The 23,776-nt window shown below is 45.5% G+C and overlaps 1 protein-coding gene across 6 annotated transcripts in view; it reads right to left on the reverse strand.

Annotated features, from left to right (window-relative positions):
• The window catches only part of KALRN (kalirin RhoGEF kinase), a 527,013-nt gene that overhangs the window by 20,754 nt on the left and 482,483 nt on the right, over window positions 1-23,776 (reverse strand). For 4 of the 6 annotated variants that reach the window (XM_062005204.1, XM_062005203.1, XM_062005202.1 and 1 more), the window contains 9 exons: window positions 23,570-23,662; window positions 22,447-22,497; window positions 22,034-22,111; window positions 20,955-21,140; window positions 17,347-17,518; window positions 11,652-11,890; window positions 10,533-10,780; window positions 7,085-7,208; window positions 5,663-5,722 (listed from right to left, as the gene is read on the reverse strand). In XM_062005204.1, coding sequence (XP_061861188.1) covers window positions 5,663-5,722; window positions 7,085-7,208; window positions 10,533-10,780; window positions 11,652-11,890; window positions 17,347-17,518; window positions 20,955-21,140; window positions 22,034-22,111; window positions 22,447-22,497; window positions 23,570-23,662 — 1,251 coding nt within the window. The remainder of the gene's footprint in view (window positions 1-5,662; window positions 5,723-7,084; window positions 7,209-10,532; window positions 10,781-11,651; window positions 11,891-17,346; window positions 17,519-20,954; window positions 21,141-22,033; window positions 22,112-22,446; window positions 22,498-23,569; window positions 23,663-23,776) is intronic. The other 2 variants (XM_062005205.1, XM_062005206.1) reach the window with 2 other exon arrangements.

Consider the following 23,776-nt stretch of genomic DNA (forward strand, 5'->3'; position numbering starts at 1 on the left):
GATTTATTTTATCCATTGGATGAAATACCTGTAGCCTGGTCCAGGGTAGGTGAAAACTTGTAAGGCTCCCTCTGTGATCAGGAGAGTTTCTGTTTCCCATACAATGATGGCTGAAAATAGGAACCTCACACAAGGTGGCAAAGGCAGACTGTGAGTCAGCCTCTGCTCAGGTGATGGGGGGGTCTAAAGCTGCCCAGGCAAATGCAGGGAGTGGGAAGAGATAAATAAATGGGAAGATAGGTCAGAGTTATTAAATAAAAGAGCCAGAAATAGCCCTCGCTTCTCCCTCCTCCAGCCTGCACTGCTTCAAGGCTCAAACCAAGACTGGCACACGAGGCACGTGCTTTGAATGCCCCTGGGCACCTGCAGGGATCTCAGGGACTGAGATGTGACTGGGGGTAACAGCCAGGCATTAGAAAAGCAGCACAGGTGCTGCATCCAGCAGCTCACTGCTGTGCAGCGCTGGGACACTTTCTTCCTGGTTTGCTAAGCTCAGGTTGCAAAGACAGAGCTGCACCTGCAGCAACAGCAGCAAAGTCCACTCGAGGAATGACACTGAGCACCGTCAGTTCTTAGCATGAGCTGCTCTCCCATTTGTGCTGTGTGCTGTATCTGGTGGGGATGCAGAACCCACTCTGTAGGGGCCACTCACCTCGGCCAGGCTGTGCTCCTTGGTCGCAGAGATGTCTTCCCCATGCCCAACCCACCTCCCCTAGCACAGAAGGGCCCAGAGGATGCCCAGATTTTTCCAGTGGCACATCTCAGTCTCATTTTAATGGCATAGATCAAAACCAGGAGAGGGAATGGTTTTTCCCCCCTACAATAAGGCCCATGCATTGTCTAAACAGCAGAGGGCACATTTACCCCGAGCCAGGCAGCTCAGCATCCTGTAAACACTTTATGTCACTCCTTGTTCACTGAGTTAAAATGAAATCCTGACACATTTGCACATGCTGGTGGCAGCGGCAGCAGCCTGTTCCTTGCTCCCTCACTCAAAAACATAAAATAGTAATGCAAAAAAAAGGTTCTTGGGAAAAAAATGAAATGAGTTAGAGAGGAATTAAACCACCTCTGCTCTGCAGGAAAAGCTCCATCAATCCACCTCTGGCTAGGTTGACTTTGAGTTCAGGGGGACAAGCTCACAGTGTCACCAGCCTCCTCTCCCCTCATCAATAAAGAGAAATGTCTTGATAAAAGCAAATAAGGCTCCTGCTACATGTGGATAGATGCTACCAAAGGGAAAGCTTAATTTAGAATGGAGGCACGGTGTCTGGTGAAATGTCCCGTGGCATCAGCCTCTTGGTGTGGGGATGGGGGATGCCTTCAGGCACCCAGCACGGGTGAGCTCTGCTGCCCCTGGGACTGATGGAGAAACCACAGAGGATGCTGACTGCTGTAACACACATCAATTCAGAGCAGAAGGCCTCTTGCCCTCATCATGCTGCTTCTTGGAGTCTCTGGTACTCCAGGCACTGTGTTGAAGCACTCTACCTGAACAAAACCTCTGGAGCCATGGCAGGTCCTGCACGTGAGGTCCACCCCAACGCCTGGAAGAGCTGCTGCTGAGTGTAGTGAGGTTTATCTGCAGATGAAGAAGGTCTGGTCTTCCTTTCCTGAAAGCCAATCCCAGGTGCCTGTGCTCCCAGCTCAGGCTGTGTCTCACCTGAGGATCCACCTTGCTGGTCCATCTCAGCTATCCCTGGCCAGCCAGGGCAGCAGGAGAATGGTGTCACCCCCGTGGAGGCAGCCCAGGGAAATCTGGGGGGTTCTCAGGGTTGTTCTCATTCATGCTGCGGTAACAGGCCAGGAAAGGCTTTAGTGCTGTATTCACCGAGACAGGTTGTTAGATCTGCCCTGGGGATGGACAGCTCAAAGCAGGACATGAAGGCACCTGCCTAAGGCATCTGGGAATTCTTGGCCCGAGCTGAGCATTGGGTTGGAGCCAATGCTGTATGCACCAAACCATTGCTTACTGAACCATTTGGACTGTGGGGCTGCTAACACAATATTCTTTCCTAGAGGGTGTTTCCTGGCACTTGTCTTGCTCTCAGTGTCTCTGAGCAGTTCTTCACATGCTAAAATGTCATAACTGAACAAAAGAGAACACAAAGCCCAAATTCCATACCTAATCTAATGATGGCACTTCCATTGACTCGGGCTGGGCCTGGACTCCATCTCTCCCTTGCACAGCTCAGGAACTGGGACAAACCGTGGGCACAGGGTGAGAGCTCTGTGCTGGGCAGGAGTCACCCTGTGCCAAACCAAACCTCTGGAGCCATGGCAGGTCCACCCCAATGCCTGGAAGAGCTGCTGCTGGTGTCAGGAGGTTGGGGCATGCCTTTTTTTGATGGTATCTAGCAACAGGACAAGGGGTAATGGGATGAAGCTGGAACACAAAAAGTTCCATTTAAATGTAAGAAAGAAGAGTTTTCTCTTTCACTGTCGAGGTGAGGGAGCCCTGGCACAGGCTGCCCAGGGAGGGTGTGGAGGCTCCTTCCTTGAAGGTCTTCAAGACCCATCTGGACACGTTCCTGTGTAACTTGTCTAGGTGGATCTGCTTTGGCAGAGGGGTTGGACTGGATGATCTCTAACGGTCCCTTCCAACCCCTACCATTCTGTGATTCTATGAATTTGGTTTATCTCAGTCAGGTCTCCTGAATGCTGGAAGGACACTCACTTGTAGACAGGAGAGGTAGCTCGATGGGACCTGCACAGTTGGCTTATGACCCTGTTAGCAATATCGAAACCCCGTGAGACTTTACGACACACAACTGTAGGACAAACAGTTGTCTCATTGTCCAGGACCCCAGACTTGGGTGTGGATGATATTTACTGATTCATGAGGGCATGCACCTTCTTCCCAGAAGGAAGAGCTACCTGACAAGACAGGAGCTGCCTGTCCCCATGCAATCAGCTACAGACATGTGGAAAGGGAGTCTCTGAGCTTTCTTAAATGCAGGTTACTCCTATCCCTCACGTGGCTACACGCGCTCCTTGAGTGTCTGCTCCTACACTCACCTGCCTAATAGCTGAGTTGGCACCTTCTGGTTTATGAAACAACAGCACAAAGCAGAAAACTAGGGGGAAAAAAAGCCCCAAGCTTCAGTTCCATCCTTATGCACTTTCACTACCTATTCATAAACAAAGGGAAAAGAAACAGCCATCAAGAGACACTAATTCTGGTCAAAGTTACAACGAATGGAAAGTTCTCCAGGGCCAGCACATCACTGAGTGGGCAAGACAACAGCAACAGCATTTTAGCTCTTTTAAACAGTCACTCAGAATTTGGGTTTCCTGCTCTCAGTCTCTGTGTTTTCTACACTTCTTTCTATGTTTCCCCTTGAAACAAAGGCAAAGTGCTTCAGAAACGTGGACTCTACTGAGCAGATGTGTGGCATTTGATCCATAGCAAGCCAAGCCAGATCTGGAAGACCACAGCAGCTGTGGGACTCCATGGATACTACGTTGAGCTCACCAACTTTGTGCCCAGTGAGTGGGCTGGAGGTGAACTGCACTGACATTTCCAAGGAATGAACACGTCTGCTGTGCACTGAGAGGCTGCTCTCTCTATTGCAGCACTGGGTGCACGTTGCCACGCTTGATGGGAGGAAGAGGGATGTCAGGGGTGATGGTCCTAGAAGAGAAGCCAGGTGACTTGCCCTGTTATTACCTGACTATAATGATAGCTATGGCTCCACCTTAATGACATAGGTAAGGCCTCATGCACCACTGAATGCTGATGGCCAGGACACAGCCCTCCTACCAGCACTCCCAGTGACTAAAATCCATCAGGAGTCCAGGTAGGTGTGAGGACAAGGCCTTGCCCTCCTTGGGCAGTCAGTCCCACTGTCCCCAGCTCCCCTGGGAGCTTGCCAGCAGCTCAGGGGCACGTTCCACATCAAGTTGGGAAAGGAAAACCAGCTGAGATGCTGCTTTTCACTGTTCACACAGGCTGTGGAGTAAGAGGTAGCACAGCTGTTTAACAACTACTCAAGTCCAGGACACAAACCTAAAAGAGCTGGTGAAGTCCTCAACCAAGCTCTGGAGGTGGAAGCAGTTTGCTTTGCCTCTGTTTTAATGAGAAGAGACTTGAGCTCTCAAGGCCTTAATATAGTCCATTTCTCATAACATATTTGAAAAAGAGCATCAAAAGACTCACGGTGAAGGGAAAGGGAGAGTAACTGTGGCCTCCAGCAGCGAATACTCCAGACCTTTACAGACCAGACTTCCCCATAGCCTCTTCTAGGGCTTCACGTGCATTCTATGAACCTGCCTTTGCTCTGCTTCCTTGGGATGATTTTGTTTAGTTTATACTGGGTAGCAGCAACCCTTCACCCCCAAATTTTCTCAGCTGGACCAACAAGCTGACCACATTCACTCCAGACTGCAGATGCACTGAAGCCAGCCCGTGCTGCTCCTTACAGGGAGTAGACTGTACCACAGTAAAAGCCCAAATCAAAGAAAGACTCACATAGAGTATGCTACAACTAACTAGAAATGCTGAGAGTGTGAGTACTCAGATACCTTCCACTGACAATTTTAAAACATCTGGTTTTCCTCCTACTGATCAAAGTCAAAACACCAAAATCTTCTGCGGAAAGAATGGTGATCCTCACTCATGTCTGAACAACATGCCTGCATCTCAGCCACCTTTTACTCCACAGGGACAGTTTCAGTGATCTGCAGCTTACATAGACTTTTGTGTAATAACTGGGCACAGCCTTGTAACAAAAGCTCTTACTCCTGGTTGTTACCTGTGATGGGCAAAATGGTCTTTGAAAATGCAAACACACGCCTGAGAATAATACAGCTTTAGGTACTATGGACCATTCAGTCTCCAGGGTGTCAGCTGGGTTAAAAGCTGTCCTTTATTACCCATCCCCTTCTCAAAGTCATGTTCATTTATGCCAACACAATTAAAATACAAATGAGCCTTCAGGTTAAGAGCTGAGGTGGTTTATCTCAATACACTTCTCCCTCTTCCCCCCTCCAGGAGGAAGATCAGCCCCCTTCTGCCAATGCTTACAGCGCAGCCTGGCTGGCAGCATCTCCTAGGACACACGTAGCCCTCTTCTCCAATGACCTGCCCCGTCACCTCTACCAAATCACTTATGTCTCTCTGAACCTTGGCCTTGCCTATTTCAGTAGGAAGCTCTTTCCCCTTTGGTACAATATAAAACCCAACTTTGTCTTTGCTTGCCTTCTACATAATTCAAAGCACCAGTCGTGGTGCAAGAACATTTCCTCCAGTGACGTGTAACACAGGCCTGACGAGCAGCTCAGCTCGTGTTGCCACGGCAAGGGAGGGGAGTTTAATACAGCAAGCTGCTGCATTCACTGGAAGCTGACATGCATGTGTTACTGTGTCACAGAATGAGGTCCCAGGTTGGACACAAGCGGCTGAGGGTGGCTACAGGAGTCTCCAGCTCAACAGGAGCTTGTTCCTCAGCCATCTCCACTGCTCCCACCGCAAGGGCAGCCTCAACTCCAGCTCAATACTTGGCAAAACCAGAATTGGCTCTTTGTGTGACTCACACCTAATTGGCACATGTGTCCACGAGCAATGCAGACCCACCAGCTCCCCTGTCAGCAAAGGCATTTCAAAACAGGCACACGTTCTTGGAACAAAACACAATAAAAGCACAAGGATGATTGTCTCTACCTCCATGCTAGTATTGGGGTCAAGGTCATCACACTCTGATTCCTCTGAGCTGTTTGTCTCCTTGTTTGGCAGCATGAAGAGGAAGAAAGAGAACAAGAGATTAGAAGAGAGATTGGTTAGGCAGGGCAGAGCAGCACAGGAGTTGTGAGCAGCACAGAAACAGGTAACGGTACAGAAAATGCTCTAAAAAAACCAACCAAAAACCAAACCAAAAGGAAAACAAGGGAAGCAAAGACATGCTTTTGCTAAAGAAGAGGCAGTGATTCTGCAAGTCCTTGGGGTAGTAAAAACAGCGAGGAAGCAACAGGAGGAAGAACTGTGGCCACCATGCTGGAGCAGGCGTGTCCCTCAGGCCCAGTCCTTCCCTGCTGCAGGGTCGGGGGGTGCAGGGGCAGAGTTCCTCCCTTTGCACATGCCATGGCTATTTCATGAGGCTTACAAGGCAGAAAGCCTCTGCAAAGGAAAACACTTAATCATGGGCTCTCCTGGAGGGGAGTGGATCCAAAGGACATGCTCAAGTGCTTTCCTGAATCAAGGCTGGGCTTCGGTTGTGTCAAAATCACGACAAGTGTTTGCTTGCCTCTGTTGGGAGGGAAAGCCCCACATTAGTCCTGAGCAGGCCTCATGGTCCGTTTATAGAGATGGATCCTCTGAATTGGAGCACAGTGGTCAGGCACCCAGAGCAGAAGATGGAGCTTAACCCCACAGTTCTCAACCTTTTCCACACTGGGAGATCTCAGAGAGAGAGACAGACACGGACACACACACACACACACACAAGCACAGACACACACAAAACACTCTCCTAGCAAGACGAGAGTCAGCATCTCTGCCCTGTCTGATAACATGGAAAGAAAAAGGTCTTTGAGACCATCTCCCCAGAGCAAAAACCTTAAGCTTCTCAAGGCTGAGAACCCCTTATCTTACGACATGGTGAAATTTCATCCCAAAGAAAACTCATTGACTTCCGTAAGGCCGTTGGTTCACTCGGTGGCTTCCTCACCACTGCACCTGCTCTGATGGAGCTGCAGACTGGGCTAGGGCAGAGGTCAGGAAATCACTACTGTCCCAACTTTAACTTATTTAACCATATATATAGCTGGCTTGTTTTGTTTTTTAATGAAGACTACTTACTTGCATGTGGGGACGCCAGGGAAAAGAAAATGAAAAACAAAGGCTGCATTTTATCTTGCATGCAAAAATCCTGCTAAAATGGATACTACAAAAAAAAAAAACAAACCAAAAAAGGGGAAAAAAAAGATAACTGAAGAGGAAAAAAAAATCAAACCAAAAAACCCCACAAAAAAAACACCCCAAACCCCAAATCACCGACCCCTCCCTCTCTCAGGAGAGGGTGCTACAGGGGGTGAAAAGGATGGGAAGCAGGAGAGCAGCACACAGCTTTCAGATGGCCTTACTCACTTTAACAGAGACTTTGTTGCCCAGAATATCCTTGGATTTACGTGGCCCATTGGCTTCATTTTTGCCACTGCTCTCCTTTTCCGCCCGCTTTCTCATGCGCAGGGTATGCCATGAACATGACTTCCTGTTGTACCAAAAAACGCAGCAATCAAACGGCAAATCAGGGCAGCAAGGGAAGGGTTGGGAAGGGGAACCAGCATCCACATCTGTGACTACTGCCATCCCTAAAAGGTGAAAGCCCCCAGCAACGTGCCTATCTCAATCTGAGCGATGAGAAGGGGGAGTTACGAACCGACCCAAAGGGTTCTGCCAAGCAGATGTTGTGCCACGCTTGCTGTTTGAATGCATGGAGCAGGAACAAGAAATGTCCATGATGGAAGCAGGCAACTAGGACGTGGGCATTTGGTTTCAGGGACTTTTGCCTTACATGGCCACAAACAGACTTTTACATTAGTTTTGCTGCTGATGAAAAGTCACTCGTGTCCTCGGTCTTGTTGGTTAAAAGCAGCGAAACAAATGTAAATACATGAGAAGGGCCTTAACAGATTACTCAGTAGAGCAAATGAAAAAAAGGACAGAAATTCAAGGTGGTGTTCCCTACACGTTGCTCAGACCATGACCAGCTCAACAAATAGGAGCCACATGGTTAACTTTCCAAGAGGCAAGTCATTTCCCAGCGTGACAAGCTCTGCTGTGCCTCTCAAAACCAAGAACTCCCCGTTTGATTTTGCCAATCTGGTTCGAGAGGACATCAGTCCATCCGTGGTTTTTGGCTAGCAACACAGCAGGCATGAGTTTCAGTCCATTTTTACCCCTCATTACTGCTCCTATGACCTTACTCTTGGAAAAGGAAAAAAGACCCACCCCAAGAATAGTCCATGTCACCCTTCATAAAGAGCAATGCTGTGGTGACAACAGAAATTGCACATCAAAGCAGACTTCAAAAATTAAGGAAAAACAAAAGAGTTCTTAACATGGATTTCATTTGGGTTTAGTAGTGGGCAGGCTGGGGGGTTATTTGGGAAGGGGTATGTTTGTCCAAAGCAGAAAGCTTTCCAAACAGCAGTGTGATGAGCTGAGGGATCCAAGTTCAAAGCATCTGCCCACCTTTTAAGTCATGCAAATTTGATTTGCATGTTTAAGCCCAATGTTTGGCACATGTCACGTCTACAGTACCTTGACACATTTTACAAAGCAAGTTGCATGTATTCCAGCGGGCACCTGCGATGCCAACAAAACGCAGCACGTTAGCAAGGTAGGACTCACAGGGTGCCCCACGCAGCCACGCTCCCCCAACAGCTCTGCCTCTGCCTCCTAAGCAGTTTTGGTTTATACTTCAGCACCCCATGGGAGCTGTACAATAGCTCAAACTAAACAAAGCAAACCCCTAAACTAAGGGCCTCCCAACAGCTGGCTGCCACTGGCATAACACTGAACTGGGTGGTATCGACTGGTTCTGCCATCAGGATTAAAGTCTCCATCTCAAACGGTCACATTTGAGCACAAGGAGCACCAGAGCACTTTGTATGTGTCAGCCTCACAGTGAGGGCTGGCTGATGTTTGGGCGTTCCTGGAGGAGGTCCAAATTAGATGAACAGAGCAGGGGAAGTTCTCCAACACTTCAGGGCTGTTCAGTTTTCCTTTAAGAGTCAAGGACGTGTCTGATGGACTCCCTGACCTACCGGTGAATAATACACGGTGCCAGCACTACCTGATTGACCGCATAGTTTGTGTACAGTATTTCTCAACAGAAGAAACAGTTTTATTACTTATACTAATTGGTCAATAGATTCTGGCAGACTAGAGAGAGCTGAAGAGTACACCAGCCCCAGGTTGTTTTTTACCCATAAGATTTCAATTGTTCAAGCATCTTTTTGGTATTGGGGTTGATTTAGCTGTTTGGGTCTGAAACTGTGATTTAGAACTTTAAATCTCACCACAGTGAGAAAGAGACAAGTGCAATGTGTGTGTCTTTCAATTTTCTCACACTCTCCTGGCCACAATTCACCCAGCTACACAGCCTGATGCAGAATTTGACTGTGCAGCTACCACGGTATCAGAGTATTCACCAGGGACGAATCTAAGGGCAGGGGATTATGCATTGTGGTTAGAGAGGGACTTGGGAATGGCCACGGTGGGTGTACAAGAGATGTGCTAAGCAATTCCTTTGGCTTAACATGCAATTCAGAGTAGCACTCATTACTGACTGACAGGTCAAGTCATCACCCCTCTCAGCTGAAACTGCAGCAGAGATCAAAACGATTATTTTTAGTGAATGTGTCACAAAATCCTCGTGTTGAATTCTGCGCCTCGAGGTGCCCGTGTCAGGTCGCAGCGTCCATCGTGCATGACCATCTAGTCATTTCAGATGTTAAAAGAAATCGACAGGTATTACTGAAAAGAGGGTTGTACCTTCTGTATTTAATGCCAATAAAAAAAAAGAATCCCCCACTTTCTCCCATTAGTCATTCCAGACTGACAAACTTCTAAAAACCAGCAAAGAAAAATATATACCCACACATTTGTTAAATAAGCAACGAAAACCTTATAAACAAAAAGAAACCAAAACCAAAACCAAACCAAACAAAAAAGGGTCGAACTAGTTCTTTGACCTCATTAAAACATGCTCACGGTGAAGATTTATTTTACATCTTTAAAATAGTACATTTAAAATTAGTTACATTACAGGTACAATGATGAACATTGCGACTATCCATTATATTGCACAACCTGACTTCATCAATAGGAGGTTTTTGTTTCTTTTGTTGTAGGTGGGGTGGGTTTTTTTTTTGGTAGGGTTTTCTTTTCTTTTAAATAGTGCAAAATACTTTATACAGGAATGTACTTGTTTGGGGGGGGGCTTGCAAACCAAAAAAAATATAATATACTATATTACAAAAATTACTCAGAACAGAAAAAAAACCCCAAAAATCCCAAATCAAACTTAAAAAAAAAAAACCAAAGAGAAAGAAAAAGATACAAGCTGTACAGGGAAATTGCCATAGACAACAAAATCTCTCCTCCTTGAGAAGCAAACCTCAGTCCAACACGGGGCCTGGAGCTTTTTGTTTTTGGTGGTTTTGTTTGCTCTTTTGTTTTTTTGCTAGATGCTGTTATAACCAATATATAGATTAGTAACTTAATACAACATAAATAGAAGTCCAGTCCGAGCAGGTCCATGTTGGTGTAAAACGGTGTAACATAAAAGGTATCTTTAACCACCTCTGGTTTTGTTTCTCTCCAAAGCATAAACAAAACCCCACGGAATGAAAATAAGCCAAACCCGAGCTATCCACCGCGGCTGCCCAGCGCTGCAGCTCATTCCAATGGCACTGTAGAGAAAAATCAGCAGGAATTCCCTACCATTTGGGCTTGTTTGGCTTTTATTTTTTATTTTTTCCTCAAAAAATCCACATAGTGCTCCCAGGCAAGCCAACATGGCACTTACTTGATGCTTCCGTCGCTACTATCTGTGGTGGATTTAGTGAGGGGAGCCAAGATATTGCCAGGGATCCATCCCTCGGCGGCCGGAGAGCGGTCGTTTGCAGGCTGGTACACCAGGAACATGTTCTGCTGGTTGATGGCAAGGATTTGAACCACCTCTCCTTGATTCACACAGATCTCATCCTCCTTCAGTGCGTAGTAGTCTTTAATCACCACCATGGAAGAGGTCCCATTGCACCCTCCCAAATCAGTCTGTGGAAACGGACACAACAGACAGCGGTGAGCAGGCGGCGCTCAGGGACCCGCCTTCTCCAGCAGCAATCCCACCGCTTCATTCCCAGCCTAACTGTACCAGGGAAAAAGACTGAACACTCAAAGCTCACGTTGGTAGAAAAGGATTCTAAGGCTCTGAAAGGCGGCAAGAGTCTGACACAAACCAGCCTCCTATTCCACACTAGATCTCACAGCTGCTGGTGGCCATGCCCCAGACGTGTTTTCATTTGTATGGTGTTGTAGATGAACCACCTGTGCTGAACCAAATGTGGGGAGAGGCCAGGATTCATCAGAAGATGAATAAATGCTCACACACCTCACGATCTTAACTACAGGTCAGATTGGAAAGTGGCTTTGGTGAACCCCAGACAGCAGCCGGGTCCAAACACCGCTGACGGTTCTGACTCAGGTGGTTTGTGTGCAGGGCACGTGCCCCCAAATGACAACCTTGATCTAGCACCCCTTGAGCTGTGATGTGGGAAAAGGCCTAAACTCTTCTGTACCATTCAAGTAGACCTCCTTGGAGCTGGTTAATAGATATTAGAGAAGCTTGAGCATGGCTGCTGCCAGCACTCCAGATGGATATTCAGCCCCTTGCGTCTGCACAGTGGCCTGAAAACCACTGGCACCAGCACTCCAGGGTCAGGCTCTGCCTCCACTTGCCAGCTGATGTGCCACCCATCTGGATGCCAGAGCACTCACAGTCTCTGTTTAATCCCAAATCCCGTTTTATACCTTTGCTTCAGTACGTTGGTTCCCATTGACCTGGTTAGCTGATAATTAAAGCTAACTTCCCAGACTGCCTGGGGTATAAGAAATGAGATCATGTTTTATCAGGTGAGCTCAGTACCTTGCTTTGTTCATACTTGTCTCCAGGCTGTGAGTGTTCATACCCTGTGCTGCCGTTGGAGGTAGATATCTTCAGGGGTGGGAGAGATGGGTTACGGCTTGTAGCCTTCAAAGGCTTCTCAGACCCTACTGGAACAGAAGAATAGGGTCTGCTGTTGGGCTGAGGGACCCGGCCGGTCTGAGGCCTCAGCACGGCTGAGCTACTTTCTTTGCGTTGGTACTCTATGGGAGACTGCAGCGCTGCAAAAGAGGACAAGGATTAGCAATAGGCATTCAAGGATGTTGCAAAGAGCTGCAGAGAGTGTGTGGGGTGACTGGGTGACTCAATCAGAACACACACAGAGGCTGCAAACCAAAGAGGAATGAACGGGAGCTGCCACCCACAGAAGCACACGGCGTGTTCACGGCCGGGCAGGACACAAGGCTGTACGTGTATAGGACTGAGCACAGCACCCGGTGCTGACGAGAGCAACAGCTTCCCTAACCGGCACAGAGGGCTAAAACATTTGCCATTTATGGCACACATCATTGCACTCGTTTTCTTTGAAATCATATGGCTTGGTCGCACCCTGTAGTCAATGAAAGGCTGAACGAGATGCACAGCTCATTTACACTGACCTTCGCTCCCATCAGGTCAGGACCCTTAAGCTTCATTTGCATATTCCCAGGAGAATCAGACTACTAAATACTCTTCAGACACGACGCACTGCAACCTGGCCAAGAAGGCCAATGGCATTCTGGGAGGCATCAAGAAGAGTGTGGCCAGCAGGTCAAGGGAAGTTCTGCTTCCCCTTTGCTCTGCCCTGGTGAGGCCTCATCTGGAGTCCTGGGTCCAGTTCTGGGCTCCTCAGCTCAAGAGGGACAGGGAAGTGCTGGAGAGAGTCCAGCGCAGGGCCACCAAGATCATCAGGGGAATGGAGCATCTTCCTTATGAGGAAAGGATGCAGGAACTGGGGCTGTTTAGTCTGGAGGAGACTGAGGGGTGATCTCATATCTAATATTTACAAATATCTAAAGGGTGGGTGTCAGGAGGTTGGGACATGCCTTTTTTTGATGGTATCTAGCAACAGGACAAGGAGTAATGAGATGAAGCTGGAACACAAAAACTTCCATTTAAACATAAGAAAAAACTGTTTCACTGTTGAGGTGAGGGAGCCCTGGCACAGGCTGCCCAGGGAGGGTGTGGAGGCTCCTTCCTTGGAGGTTTTCAAGACCCACCTGGATGTGTTCCTGTGTGACTTGATCTAGGTGGACCTGCATTGGCAGAGGGTTTGGATTTCTAAAGGTCCCTTCCAATCCCTACCATTCTATGATTTTGGTTCTCTATAGGCTTTCTCTGTTAACTGCTTTGATGCAAGGAAATGGCTGGAAACAACTAGCAAGTGAGGAAGTATAGAAGACACAAGGACATTAATTCCAGCAGGCCAGACCTCTCCAGAAAACACCCACAAGCAACAACAAACAGATTCCTAAGCCTAAAAAAAATGAGTGTGCTTGTGAGAGAATACATTTCATAGTCATGGAAAGAGAGATTATACTGTGAAAAGGAAGGATAAAAATGCCAGATGGTAAAGAAATAAAGAATTTGTTATATTTGGAGGAGAAGGGATCAGAGCTGGGACTCACAGAGAATGGAAAAGGAACAGATTTGCTAGGCTCAGACTACCATACCCAGACCTATGGGGTTGGTTTTCCACTTGTCACATGGCTTTCATGGGTGATTTACAGTTAGCTAATACTGTGTACATGCACCAGACAAAACCTATTGGAATGCAGAGAGACTAGTCTAGCAAGAGGCAGATGGAGGCCATAATGTCACATCATCAGCCCAACCAGGGAACCACAACAGAAGGAACGTCTTTCCCAACAAAAGAAAAAGGAGAGAAAAATAGAAAGGCTCATTGTCACACAGCATTCCCTTTCCAAAGAGTGGCAGGACTACTCAACAAGAAACCACTGAGTACTTAAGAACAAGAGACTGAAAAAACATCAAGGAGGATGCCAGATCACCATTTTCTTCAGAAGAGAACAAGCAGACCTGTAGCAATCTAGAGGCTTTACTTGGCTCCCAAACCTGCAGTGACTCACAACATATTTATGCCCCAGTGACTACCAGGTTGACTCACCTCAGCTGCAGCTGAAAATGGTTTGCTGCTGCTGCAAGATCAGCCAAAGATGAAAAGGAAGGTTGGGGAGAATTTTGACAACAATTTTGACAGTGATATTTTTTTCTAGCACATCCATTAGATTAGGCTGCAAGGTCTTTAGCAGGAAGATCTGAATGAATGCTTGGCAATCTATCTCAAAACAGTCTATCCTACTCAGTGCTTTTACAGGGTATTTAGTTGAGTGGCCACTAGTGACTACTAATTCCACCATTAACCATGGCAGCATGCCTGGCTTCCAGCCTCCTGTTCAACATCTGTTAGCATTCTTACAAGCTGCAGGCAAAAATCAGTGTGCTTGCCTGCTCTCTCTCTCACCCTCTCCCCTCAACCATGATTTTAAGAAGGTATAGATCAATGGCATCTTCCTTATGAAACACATCCATCGGTGACATGTTGTCTTTACAGCTTGCTTGTTAAAGCAAAACAAACCAACAGCCACAATCACCAATCACTTGGGGCACAGTCTGTTTCTCCAGCTTAGCAGCTTTTGCTTTTCCAAAGGAAAAGTATGAAAAGTTTGAATCCTGCAGTGTAATTGCACCAAGTTTTACACGTGTGAATCGTGGATGAAAATACTTTGCTTTGGAAGCTGCCCCGTGCTCTTTAGGGTTTCCCTGCTCAAGAGACAGAACCAGAGATAGCCCAAATAAGAACTCAAGTAATGTTTTGTTATGAAGTTTGTGCAGCATTGGCTCAGTGTGGATTTAATATGATTTTAAAGACAGAAAACATCCGCTTTAACGAAATGCAAAAGCTAAAGAACGTATTTAAAGATTAGGCAGCCTCAATAAGATTACATCCTAAAAGCCACTTAAACTGTTCTGGACTGGACAGGCTCTACTAGATCCAATATCATTTTCTTGGGTCTTGTTTATAGGTTTAAAGTAAATCCTTAAGCCTGTGTTTTAATATAAATCTATTTTTACTTCTAGCTTTAGAGATACAGATGATTATTTTCCTAACCCATCAAATTCCTTGCTGGCCTCATAGAACACAGGATAAACAGGGGCTATGAAGATGTTTCAGTAGAAAAAGGGGCTCACAGGGAAGTAAGTCTTGGGAGGATAAGAGTGAATATTTAACAAATAACAAGAAAGAAAGATGCTGAAAGGACAAGAAAACCCTGCAGTTGTGTCTGTGGAGTTCTCACAAGGCATAAATAAACATATATGTCCCAAATAATTAGTGGAATTCATTTTTATTCCAATAAGCCCTCATTCAAAGCCGACCGCACTGACACAAAACTGGCAAGTTTTGGTACCAGCTGGTCAAACTGTAGAGTGTAAGCCTGCTCATCTCACCAATGTACTGGAGTCCTCCACCCAGTTCTGGGCTCCTCAGCTCAAGAGGGACAGGGAAGTGCTGGAGAGAGTCCAGCACAGGGCCACCAAGATGATCAGGGGACTGGAGCATCTTCCTTATGAGGAAAGGCTGCAGGAACTGGGGCTGCTTAGTCTGGAGAAGAGGAGACTGAGGAGGGATCTCATATCTAATATTTACATATAACTAAGTGGTGGATGTCAGGAAGTTGGGGCATCACTTTTTTCTGTTGTATCTAACTGAAATTAAAAACCCCTCCAGATAGAAGAAAAAGGGACTTCTGTTTTGATGTGAACTGAAAGAGCTGCTCCAAATTTTGCAACAGAAAAAAATCACAAATCCCAAACCCTCCAAATTAAAGCTAACAGGTTGTGCCAAGCTAAAATATTTTGATTCAAGCAAGTATAAGCTTTGTTATTGAACATATATGAAGTTTTTAACTACAGAACTCTTTTCTAATAGAAGCTCCATTAAAAAAAAATCAACCCTAAAGCTGGTTTGAAATGAATAGTGCAAAACAATTTTGGAAGCATCCAAAGTAATGATTCCCACTTTGTTGCTTCCAAACAAACAAAAGAGATGCTATTTTTAGATTTTTCCTCTAGTCTTGGTTCCTCCTCTTTCCCTCATCCAGTCACGGGCAAGAACAAGCAGAGATTGTTAACTGGATTTGACTCCTCTGTATTTTCAAAACACACACTTCTGTTGGTCATGTGCTCTGTGTCTGATTTTTTTTTAGAAACACAACTCTAGTTTGAAATATTATTTCAAGTCACCTCAAATCTATTCTTAAAGCAAAGCTGACATGTTGGAAAGGGCTCTTGTTTGTGCACAGTTCCCATGGTTCCTGGGAGAAACAAGCCCAGACGTTTCCTTGCCCTCTCTTTTGTTTTCATCGAAGGTATCAGCTATCCCACAGAGTTTGGACCTATAAGGGGGTGAATGGTGAGGCAGCCTTCCTCCCATCTCGTGTCCTCAGCTTCTACTTCAAGGTTACATTGAACAGGAGGTTCTTGGGGATAAGCCTTGCTCTGCGTAAGTGGGAGACACTGTTCAGTATCAATGGCAACTTGGCTTCAGTTTGGTCTTGGGAAGGGATTTGACTTAAAATGTCCCTGTAGAATGAAAAGCGCCAAGAACACAGCCTAGCAAACCCCAGCATAAAGGATCTGACACAAAAGTGCATGTCACTGATGGAGGGATTGGGATCTGAACATGAACATGACTGACATGTGCATGCCAACTGCACAGGGACCGCCTATTTAAGCAGGGAGCCAGTGGGCTGCCAAAACCAGTTCAGGAGATGCTGCTAATGCAGCCAGGCCAGAATGATCTGCAGTCTTTAATGCAAGATCAGGCTCCAGCAGCTTCTCAGGGTGGGCTCGAGGGCCGCACAGCAGTTCAGATCAGGCTTGCCTAGCTCTTCTCCCATTCTTCACTTTCCCACCAGGCAGACTTAGCATGCAGGACAGAAACCTCTGCACAGAGGTGGCCTCTTTTAAAAGACCTCCCTTGACCTGCTGGCCACACTCTTGATGCATCCCAGGATGCCACTGGCCTTCTAGGCCACAAGGGCACATTGCTGGCTCATGGTTAGTTTATTATCAACCAGCACTCCCAGGTCTCTCTCTGCAGAGCTGCTCTCCAGCAGGTCAGCCCCCAGCCTGTACTGGTGCATGGGGTTGTTCCTCCCCAGGTGCAGGACTCTGCACTTGTCCTTGTTGAACCTCATGAGGTTCCTCTCTGCCCAACTCTCAAGTCGGTTGAGATCCCGCCGAATGACAGCACAGCCTCTGGGGAATCAACCAGTCCTCCCAGTTTGGTGTCATCAGCCAACTTGCTGAGGGTACACTCTGTCCCCTCATTTGATATTGAACAAGACTGGCCCTGGAACCCATCCCTGTGGAACTCCACCGGCCACAGGCCTCCAGAGGGGTTGGACTAGATGATCTCTAAAGGTCCCTTCCAACCCCTACCATTCTATGATTCTATGATTCTATGATCAGCTATGAATCAAGAGGACTCTTTCCCATGTACTCTGCAGACAGTACTTGACCTAGTGCTTAATAAAAGGCAATAGTTTTCTCCTTGGGGTCTTCCTTATGAAAAGAAGCTGCTGAATGATTTTTTAACAGAGAAAGAAAAAGACACAAAGATTCCAAATCCCATTTAGCATCACGGTTTGGGAAGCAAAGACCATGTACATACCATTGAGGAAATCTCTTTGTGTGTCCAGGACCTGGTTGATGTCCTGTACCCAAGCTTGTTGGATTTCTGGGTTAGCTGCCTGTAAAATGACTCTTTCTGATGTTTCCCGGCTCATTAAAGCAAACTTGCAGGGGTCACTGTCCACGTTTTCTTCAATGATAAGATAGTTCATCTGAAAGAAGCCAAGGTTAAGCATGTGGTACACGTTAACATTACTCAAGAATAAAATTGGTGTGAAAAGCTCCTAAAAATAAATGAGTCGAATGACAGACTGTCAGATGATAATCACAAGTATTTGTCTTGTCTAGATTTAGGCAGATAAATCTTAATCTTAAATATGACGCTTAATAAAGCTCTGACAGATGTACCAGACATCCTCCTGCCTTGTCTTCAGTTACAGCTTCTATTTTAAGGTAACACAGACCTGAGTGATGTGCTAAAAATTTACTATAACCCATAAATAGAGTTAAAATGTTCCACTTAAGATGTTACGTCTCTCGTTCCTCCAATTTAATGTTTACATTTCTTACTCTCCATGGGAAAGAATGTCTCAGTCATTAAGACTATTTTAAAAATGGGATGGACCATTACAGGGATACACCAAGAAAACAAAGAGCAATTCTCCCCTGATGCTCCAACAGATCTTATTCCTATCAGACCACAGACACCTGTGTGCAGTTACTTCACTCGACTGCAGTCACAGATACTCTTTCTGGGGACCTCATGGGTGGTAATTTCAGCTGCTGTCCTGCTCTTGTGAGGCTTCTGTTTAAGTGTACCCAGAAAACTTTTCCTAAGCCACTAATATCTAAGGTTGTAAGCAAGAATAGCCTTTCAAAAAAAGAAAGAACCTTCATGTCAAAAATAGACAGCTCCTGACACTAAGGCAATAACATCACTCTAGAAGAAGTGTATCTCCAGTTGCTCTGTCTGTCAAGGTATGGAGGGATCTGCTCCTTATCTGAATTATTCCCAGCATTCAAGCTGCAAGATGCCTCTCCCATCTCTTCTGGGGCTCCCTGTGAAGTTGGGGGAACAGGCAGGGACTTCTCTGACACAGGAACAAGGAAAGGGACAGAAAGTGAGCCCAGACAGTGCTCTTCCTCCTGATCTGAGCTCTTGCTCCTCTGGTTGAAAGACAAAATAAGCAAATCAATCCTGGTAGGACTTTCAGGAAAGTGACTTGTAAGTCAGCATCCCTAACCTCTGATTTGTGTCTCAGGGAGATACTTTTGCCAAGCCTATTCACACAGGTAATTTGAATGAAGAGAGAAAAGAGAGACTCAAGAAAGGACGTGCAATTTCTAACCATCTCACTGCATAAAGAAGAGTTCTTTGCTAGTTGGTCATCATGCTCAGACTTCTAGCACAGTGTGACAGACCTTGCAGAACAATGTTTGGGAGTCTCATCTCCTTGACAGAGAAAACCAGCTCCATTTGAAGGCATATGCACTTCTGACTCTAAAAGAGAGACCTCAGTGCTTAGGAGTGGCTGTGACACAGAGGAAAGAAACGGGATCTCTGGTGCTGGCTGCCATGTGGGAGGAGGTGACCCGCAGGGAAACAGCCTATATCCCTCAGGAGTGTCTCCCAGGGAACTGGACAATGTGACTGCAGATGGTTTCGAAGCTAGTCAAAGATGGCTCATCCTGATAACTGCTGTGAAGATGGGCTCAACCTGCCCAGCAGGATCTTGATAGTGCTCGAACCAAGGTCAAAGAAACTTGGCCCTAGCTGACAGTGCAAAGCTTCCTCAAACTCTGGCTCATGAACTCAGACCAGATGCAATTTCTGGAAGCCTCGTTTTAGGGCAGGGTTATGAAAACCAGGTGGTGAAGCAGCCTGTTTATGTGACACCTTTGGTTAAAGTGCCTCGTGCCAGGGAATCATCCAGCTCAGGTTGAGTTTCCACTTTGAGGTGAGGACGCCTGTGGCACAGAGAGGGAGGGAATGGTCCTGCTACACTGCAGCCCACAGCTCATCTCTGAAGGAAGGCAGGAGAGAAATGCAAAAGCAGCCAGAAGCTGGAGTAGGGGCTGGGAGGTAGGGTGTGAGAGCTGCTGGCACATAGACCCCTCGCTGTGCTGGGGGGGAGATGCAGATGGATCCCACACTTGCTGCAGGCACTCAACAGCACAATGAGCTGTTTGCCAAATGGCAGAAAAAAAGGGGCTGGAAAATTATCACACAAAAATTTTCAACTCAGGCAGTGGGAACAGCATTACTTGCATAGGCTGTTTAACTAGAAAAGCAACTCATACCCTTGAGGCAAGCTAATTTTATTGACATTAGGAGAGATTTATTTTTCTCTCTTTATCTACAATATACAATTCAGGAATTGTTTCCTGCAGATAAAAGCCTCATTGTTATACATACAATAAACTGAAGTAAAAATGATTCATGCTATTTCCATCTCCAACTTTAATAATGATTTAAATCAGCCATAAGATAAAATCAAAGCTGATCACCTAAACCAAGAAGATTGTTTATTTGTATACTTTAGGTTTTCCCTTTATGGCTTATTATTTGCTTGGAAACTATGAAACACACTAAACTGCAAATGGATACAGGCTTTCCAGTAAATGCTGTAGTTTCTGTCAGCCAAGATGATGCCCTCATTTCAGTAAATATGCTGTTTATCATAGATTTGTTTAGTTATACATAGTTAGCATACATTATTTCACCTGATGTTGCTCTCCTATTTCACATTAATGTATCATTTAAAATTTAGAGGAAACACAATGCATTCTCCCATATCTCTTTTCAAACTCTCTATTTTGAAAGGAAATCAATCCCAAACTGGTTTCTCAGCTTTGAATGATCAGGACATTTAAATGAGCCAGTGACTTTGCTCTTTCTGCAGGCACAGCAAAGGCCAGTTCTGCTGGGAGAGGTGTAGCATTCAGTCACCTTCACTTACCATTTCAGAGGTTAACTTTGCGTGTGCTAAACAAGCATAAAATCCCTTAAAGAAACAATTAAACAAAGAAGTCTTTTTCCCTGGTTACTTTCAGCCCCAGTTCCATAATCTGGAAAGGTTATTTAAAACCAAAATTAATTTCTTTAAACTCCTTGTACAGTTTAGCAGTTGCAGCTGCGTTTTCAGACCTGTCTGTGTTTTTGTTTGTTTTTGACACAGTCCTGCCTTCTTGCAACATGCACATTTGTACTAAGAGCCCTCCCTCCATTCGGGAGAGTATTTCCAGTAATGTCATGCAGAGGCTTAGTATTGACTTACAGTTTGGCTAAGATGATTGTTTTGGATACTATACCTTCCCCCAACCTTTTATGATCATGTTTAAAAGCAGCTATTGTATACTTTCAATATTTGCTAACTCACGGCTGCGAATGGCAGAGGACCTGTGCTGGCTGTGTTCCTTGTAAAAATTACCCAGTCAATGTAGATAATTTAGGGTTTAATTTAGAATTTGATTAATTTACAGGCAGTCTTGGATTGCTTCCAGTCCACTGAAAGGTAAATGAAATCGTTTTCTGCAAACTGTTGTCCACTCGTGACAGGGTGGACCAGTCTCACAGTATTAGACAACTGGTAGGAGTTCCTTACGTGACCATCAAACAGAACATGCCTCTCCCTCTCTATTTCTTACCTTTATGCTTTTCTTGAACATGTAGCCTGGTGTTAAAGATCCTTTCCTGAGGAGTTCACTGAAGATCACAATTTGCTCAAAGAGAAACACCCTACGCTCCTTCGGTCGAGACTGAACCCCAGAATCCTGCTCTGTCACGTAGAAGGTGTCCTGCTGCAGCAGCTTGCCTTGAGCTGTCAGTTTGCCCTGAGAAGCAGATAAGGCACCAACATCAGAAACCCTGAGCTGCCACGATCCCACAAGATGGGATCTGCTATGTTTCCTGCAGTCCCAAGTTTTCCAAGCAGCACTGAATTCATGAGACATATCCCCTCTAAGTTATCAAAGCAGCAATCTTATAAATCAAGAGCTCAGCTCAAGGCAAATAACAAAAGTTTCCTTTGTTCTTATTGCCAATGATTGTGCAAATAAACCCAAAAGCAAGAGGTCTCAATTAGACTGTTTTGTAATTAATTTCAAACATTGTTCCCATTATGTAGTTTGTTATTGCAGTGGGTTTCCTCTAGTCAGGATCTCTCCATCACGCCTTCAGACTGTAGGCAGAGCCACAACATCCCTGAAGGTGCAAGAAACCAGGATGTACCTGTCTGCAGGAATGATACAATGCATAGAGTGATAAGACAAACTTGACTTCGTTTTGGAGATAAGACATTTCACCAGGACTGAAAAAGTCTGCACTGGCTTAGTTACAAACCACAAGCTGCAACCTGTGGGGTTATAACCCACAAGTCTCCTCTCACACGTTGCCAAACTCAGAGGGAGTTGTTAACCTGTTAATGCTAGGTGACCTTACTAACAGGCACAGCAGTCTGGCAATAGATATAAGAAGTGCAATTCAAGCTTGCAGAAGCTTTTACAGGCCCTACATTTTGAAGAAACAATAGATAGATTGTCACAAATTTAGAGTGAAATGTACATCAGCTCCACCTTTGAAACCTCACCAAAGCATGCAGCTCAGCACTGAAGAACAAGCATTAGACTAACAGCTTGGAGTAGGGCAGACTGAAGAGACAATCACAGAAAGAGAAGACATTTTTTCCATGCCTGTTTGTTCTTACAAGCAGAATGCAAATACATACCTCAAACCCTTGGAGGCGACCCAGGTTCATCATGTCATTGCAACGTTTCGGTACAAGGCACATTAATTCAACTGCTTTCTGTTAAGGCAAAAATATGTTGGATTATTACAGGAGAATCAGAGAGCTCCTGAAAGCAAAGTGTCAGATAATGAACTTCATTAGTACAATCCCTGCTAGCAGTTATTCACGCACTGAAGATGTGGGATAATGTCTAAAAGAGCATGATGCAGAGAACAGTGCACAGTGCAGGATTGTGCCTTCACTTTTTGCTTCTGACTCGAGCTAAGAGAAACACCACATTTAGAATATCAGCAGGTATTCAGCTACTGCCAAAGGGATACTGGGGTTTTCATTCCTCTATATGAAGGGCCATTAGAAAACACAGCACTATTGTCCAGGACATGAAAACGTACCTCTATGTCAGAGCACTCCAGACCAGCTTTTTCACTGTACCTCAGGAAGTCCTGAAGAAAGCAGAAAGGTTTGCATTAAGGCACTTCAGAAAAAGAAAACAAAAGATGCCAGTTTGAAAAAGGAAAAGCATATTCAGCCTGTGATTTTCTGAGAAGGTATTAATTCATTAATATTTGTCGATTTCAACATTCTAACCCTCCCCCCTTCATAGTTATGGCAAAGGGGTGACTGGCATGGTTGCTGAAATATCACAGAAAAAAACACAAAGCTGGGATTAGCCCTTGGGAATGCTTACTTAGGCCCTGTCTTAAGCCACAAGACCACACACACTTGAAGATTTTTCTTTTCCTTTTGGCTTTTTAGGAAACATGCCGCTGCCTCTTTGCAAGCGTGCAATTATCAAAGTGTGGGCTGATGGCAGCCTGCTTGAGCCTAGTTCAAAAGAGAGAAGAAACCATCTCAGGGCCTTGGTACTGCTAGGGATTGCACAGTATGGTTCAGACATGCCTAATTTTAGATATTAGCTTGAGATCCCTAGGGAGGTCTGTTCAGAAATGTCGAGTAATTGGCACTGTGGATAAAGCCAGCAGAAGGCAGAGAGGTTCATCTCCTTGGGGGAACAAAAAATAAGGTGGATCTCCCAAATTTTCAGGCTTCACAATATTCTGGTAACAAATTCCTCAAGCAAATCTGAAGAGAGATAGTTGATGGAGGCTACAGTGTTTATTAGAATCGCACACTCCAGCACCAAAGACAGGTTTTATTACCACTGCTTGTGCATCTTTACTATGATTTTTAAAAACTGAATGCAAGTTCAGGCTTCAGGGGAAGAAAATCCCTATTTGCAGCTGACTCTTCTACCACAAAACTCCCACAGTAAACAACAATAAAAGTCTCTTTTGCTTATCACCAGTTGCCAATTACTCCCATAGAAGTGGCCCTCCTGCTGTCTGGACAATTTCCATGGGACTCTGTCATTGCACACCCATGCACAAGCAGACTCCTCTTTCCTCATCATTTGATGAAGTTACTCCTCAGTTCAAACTAAGGCTGACTTAACACACCAGCATCCAATCCAAGATGCAGACTATAGTTTAGTCCAACCTGCATCTTTCCACTCACCTTGAGGAGAAGCTGATATTTAGTTATTCTTTGAATAGGTTTGATGAGAAAGTCGCTGATGGTTAGTCGTTGGCTTATTTCCTGCTGGACCTCCTAAAAGTGAGGATTAAAAACAATTGCAATCAATCACAGAGTAAGACAGAGAACACGATAAAATGTCTCAGCAGAGACTTATTTCCACAGAAGGTTGGTCTGTTCTTAATCTTT

Source organism: Colius striatus, chromosome 11 (genome assembly GCF_028858725.1).
Source record: "Colius striatus isolate bColStr4 chromosome 11, bColStr4.1.hap1, whole genome shotgun sequence".
Taxonomy (NCBI): Eukaryota; Metazoa; Chordata; class Aves; order Coliiformes; family Coliidae; genus Colius; species Colius striatus.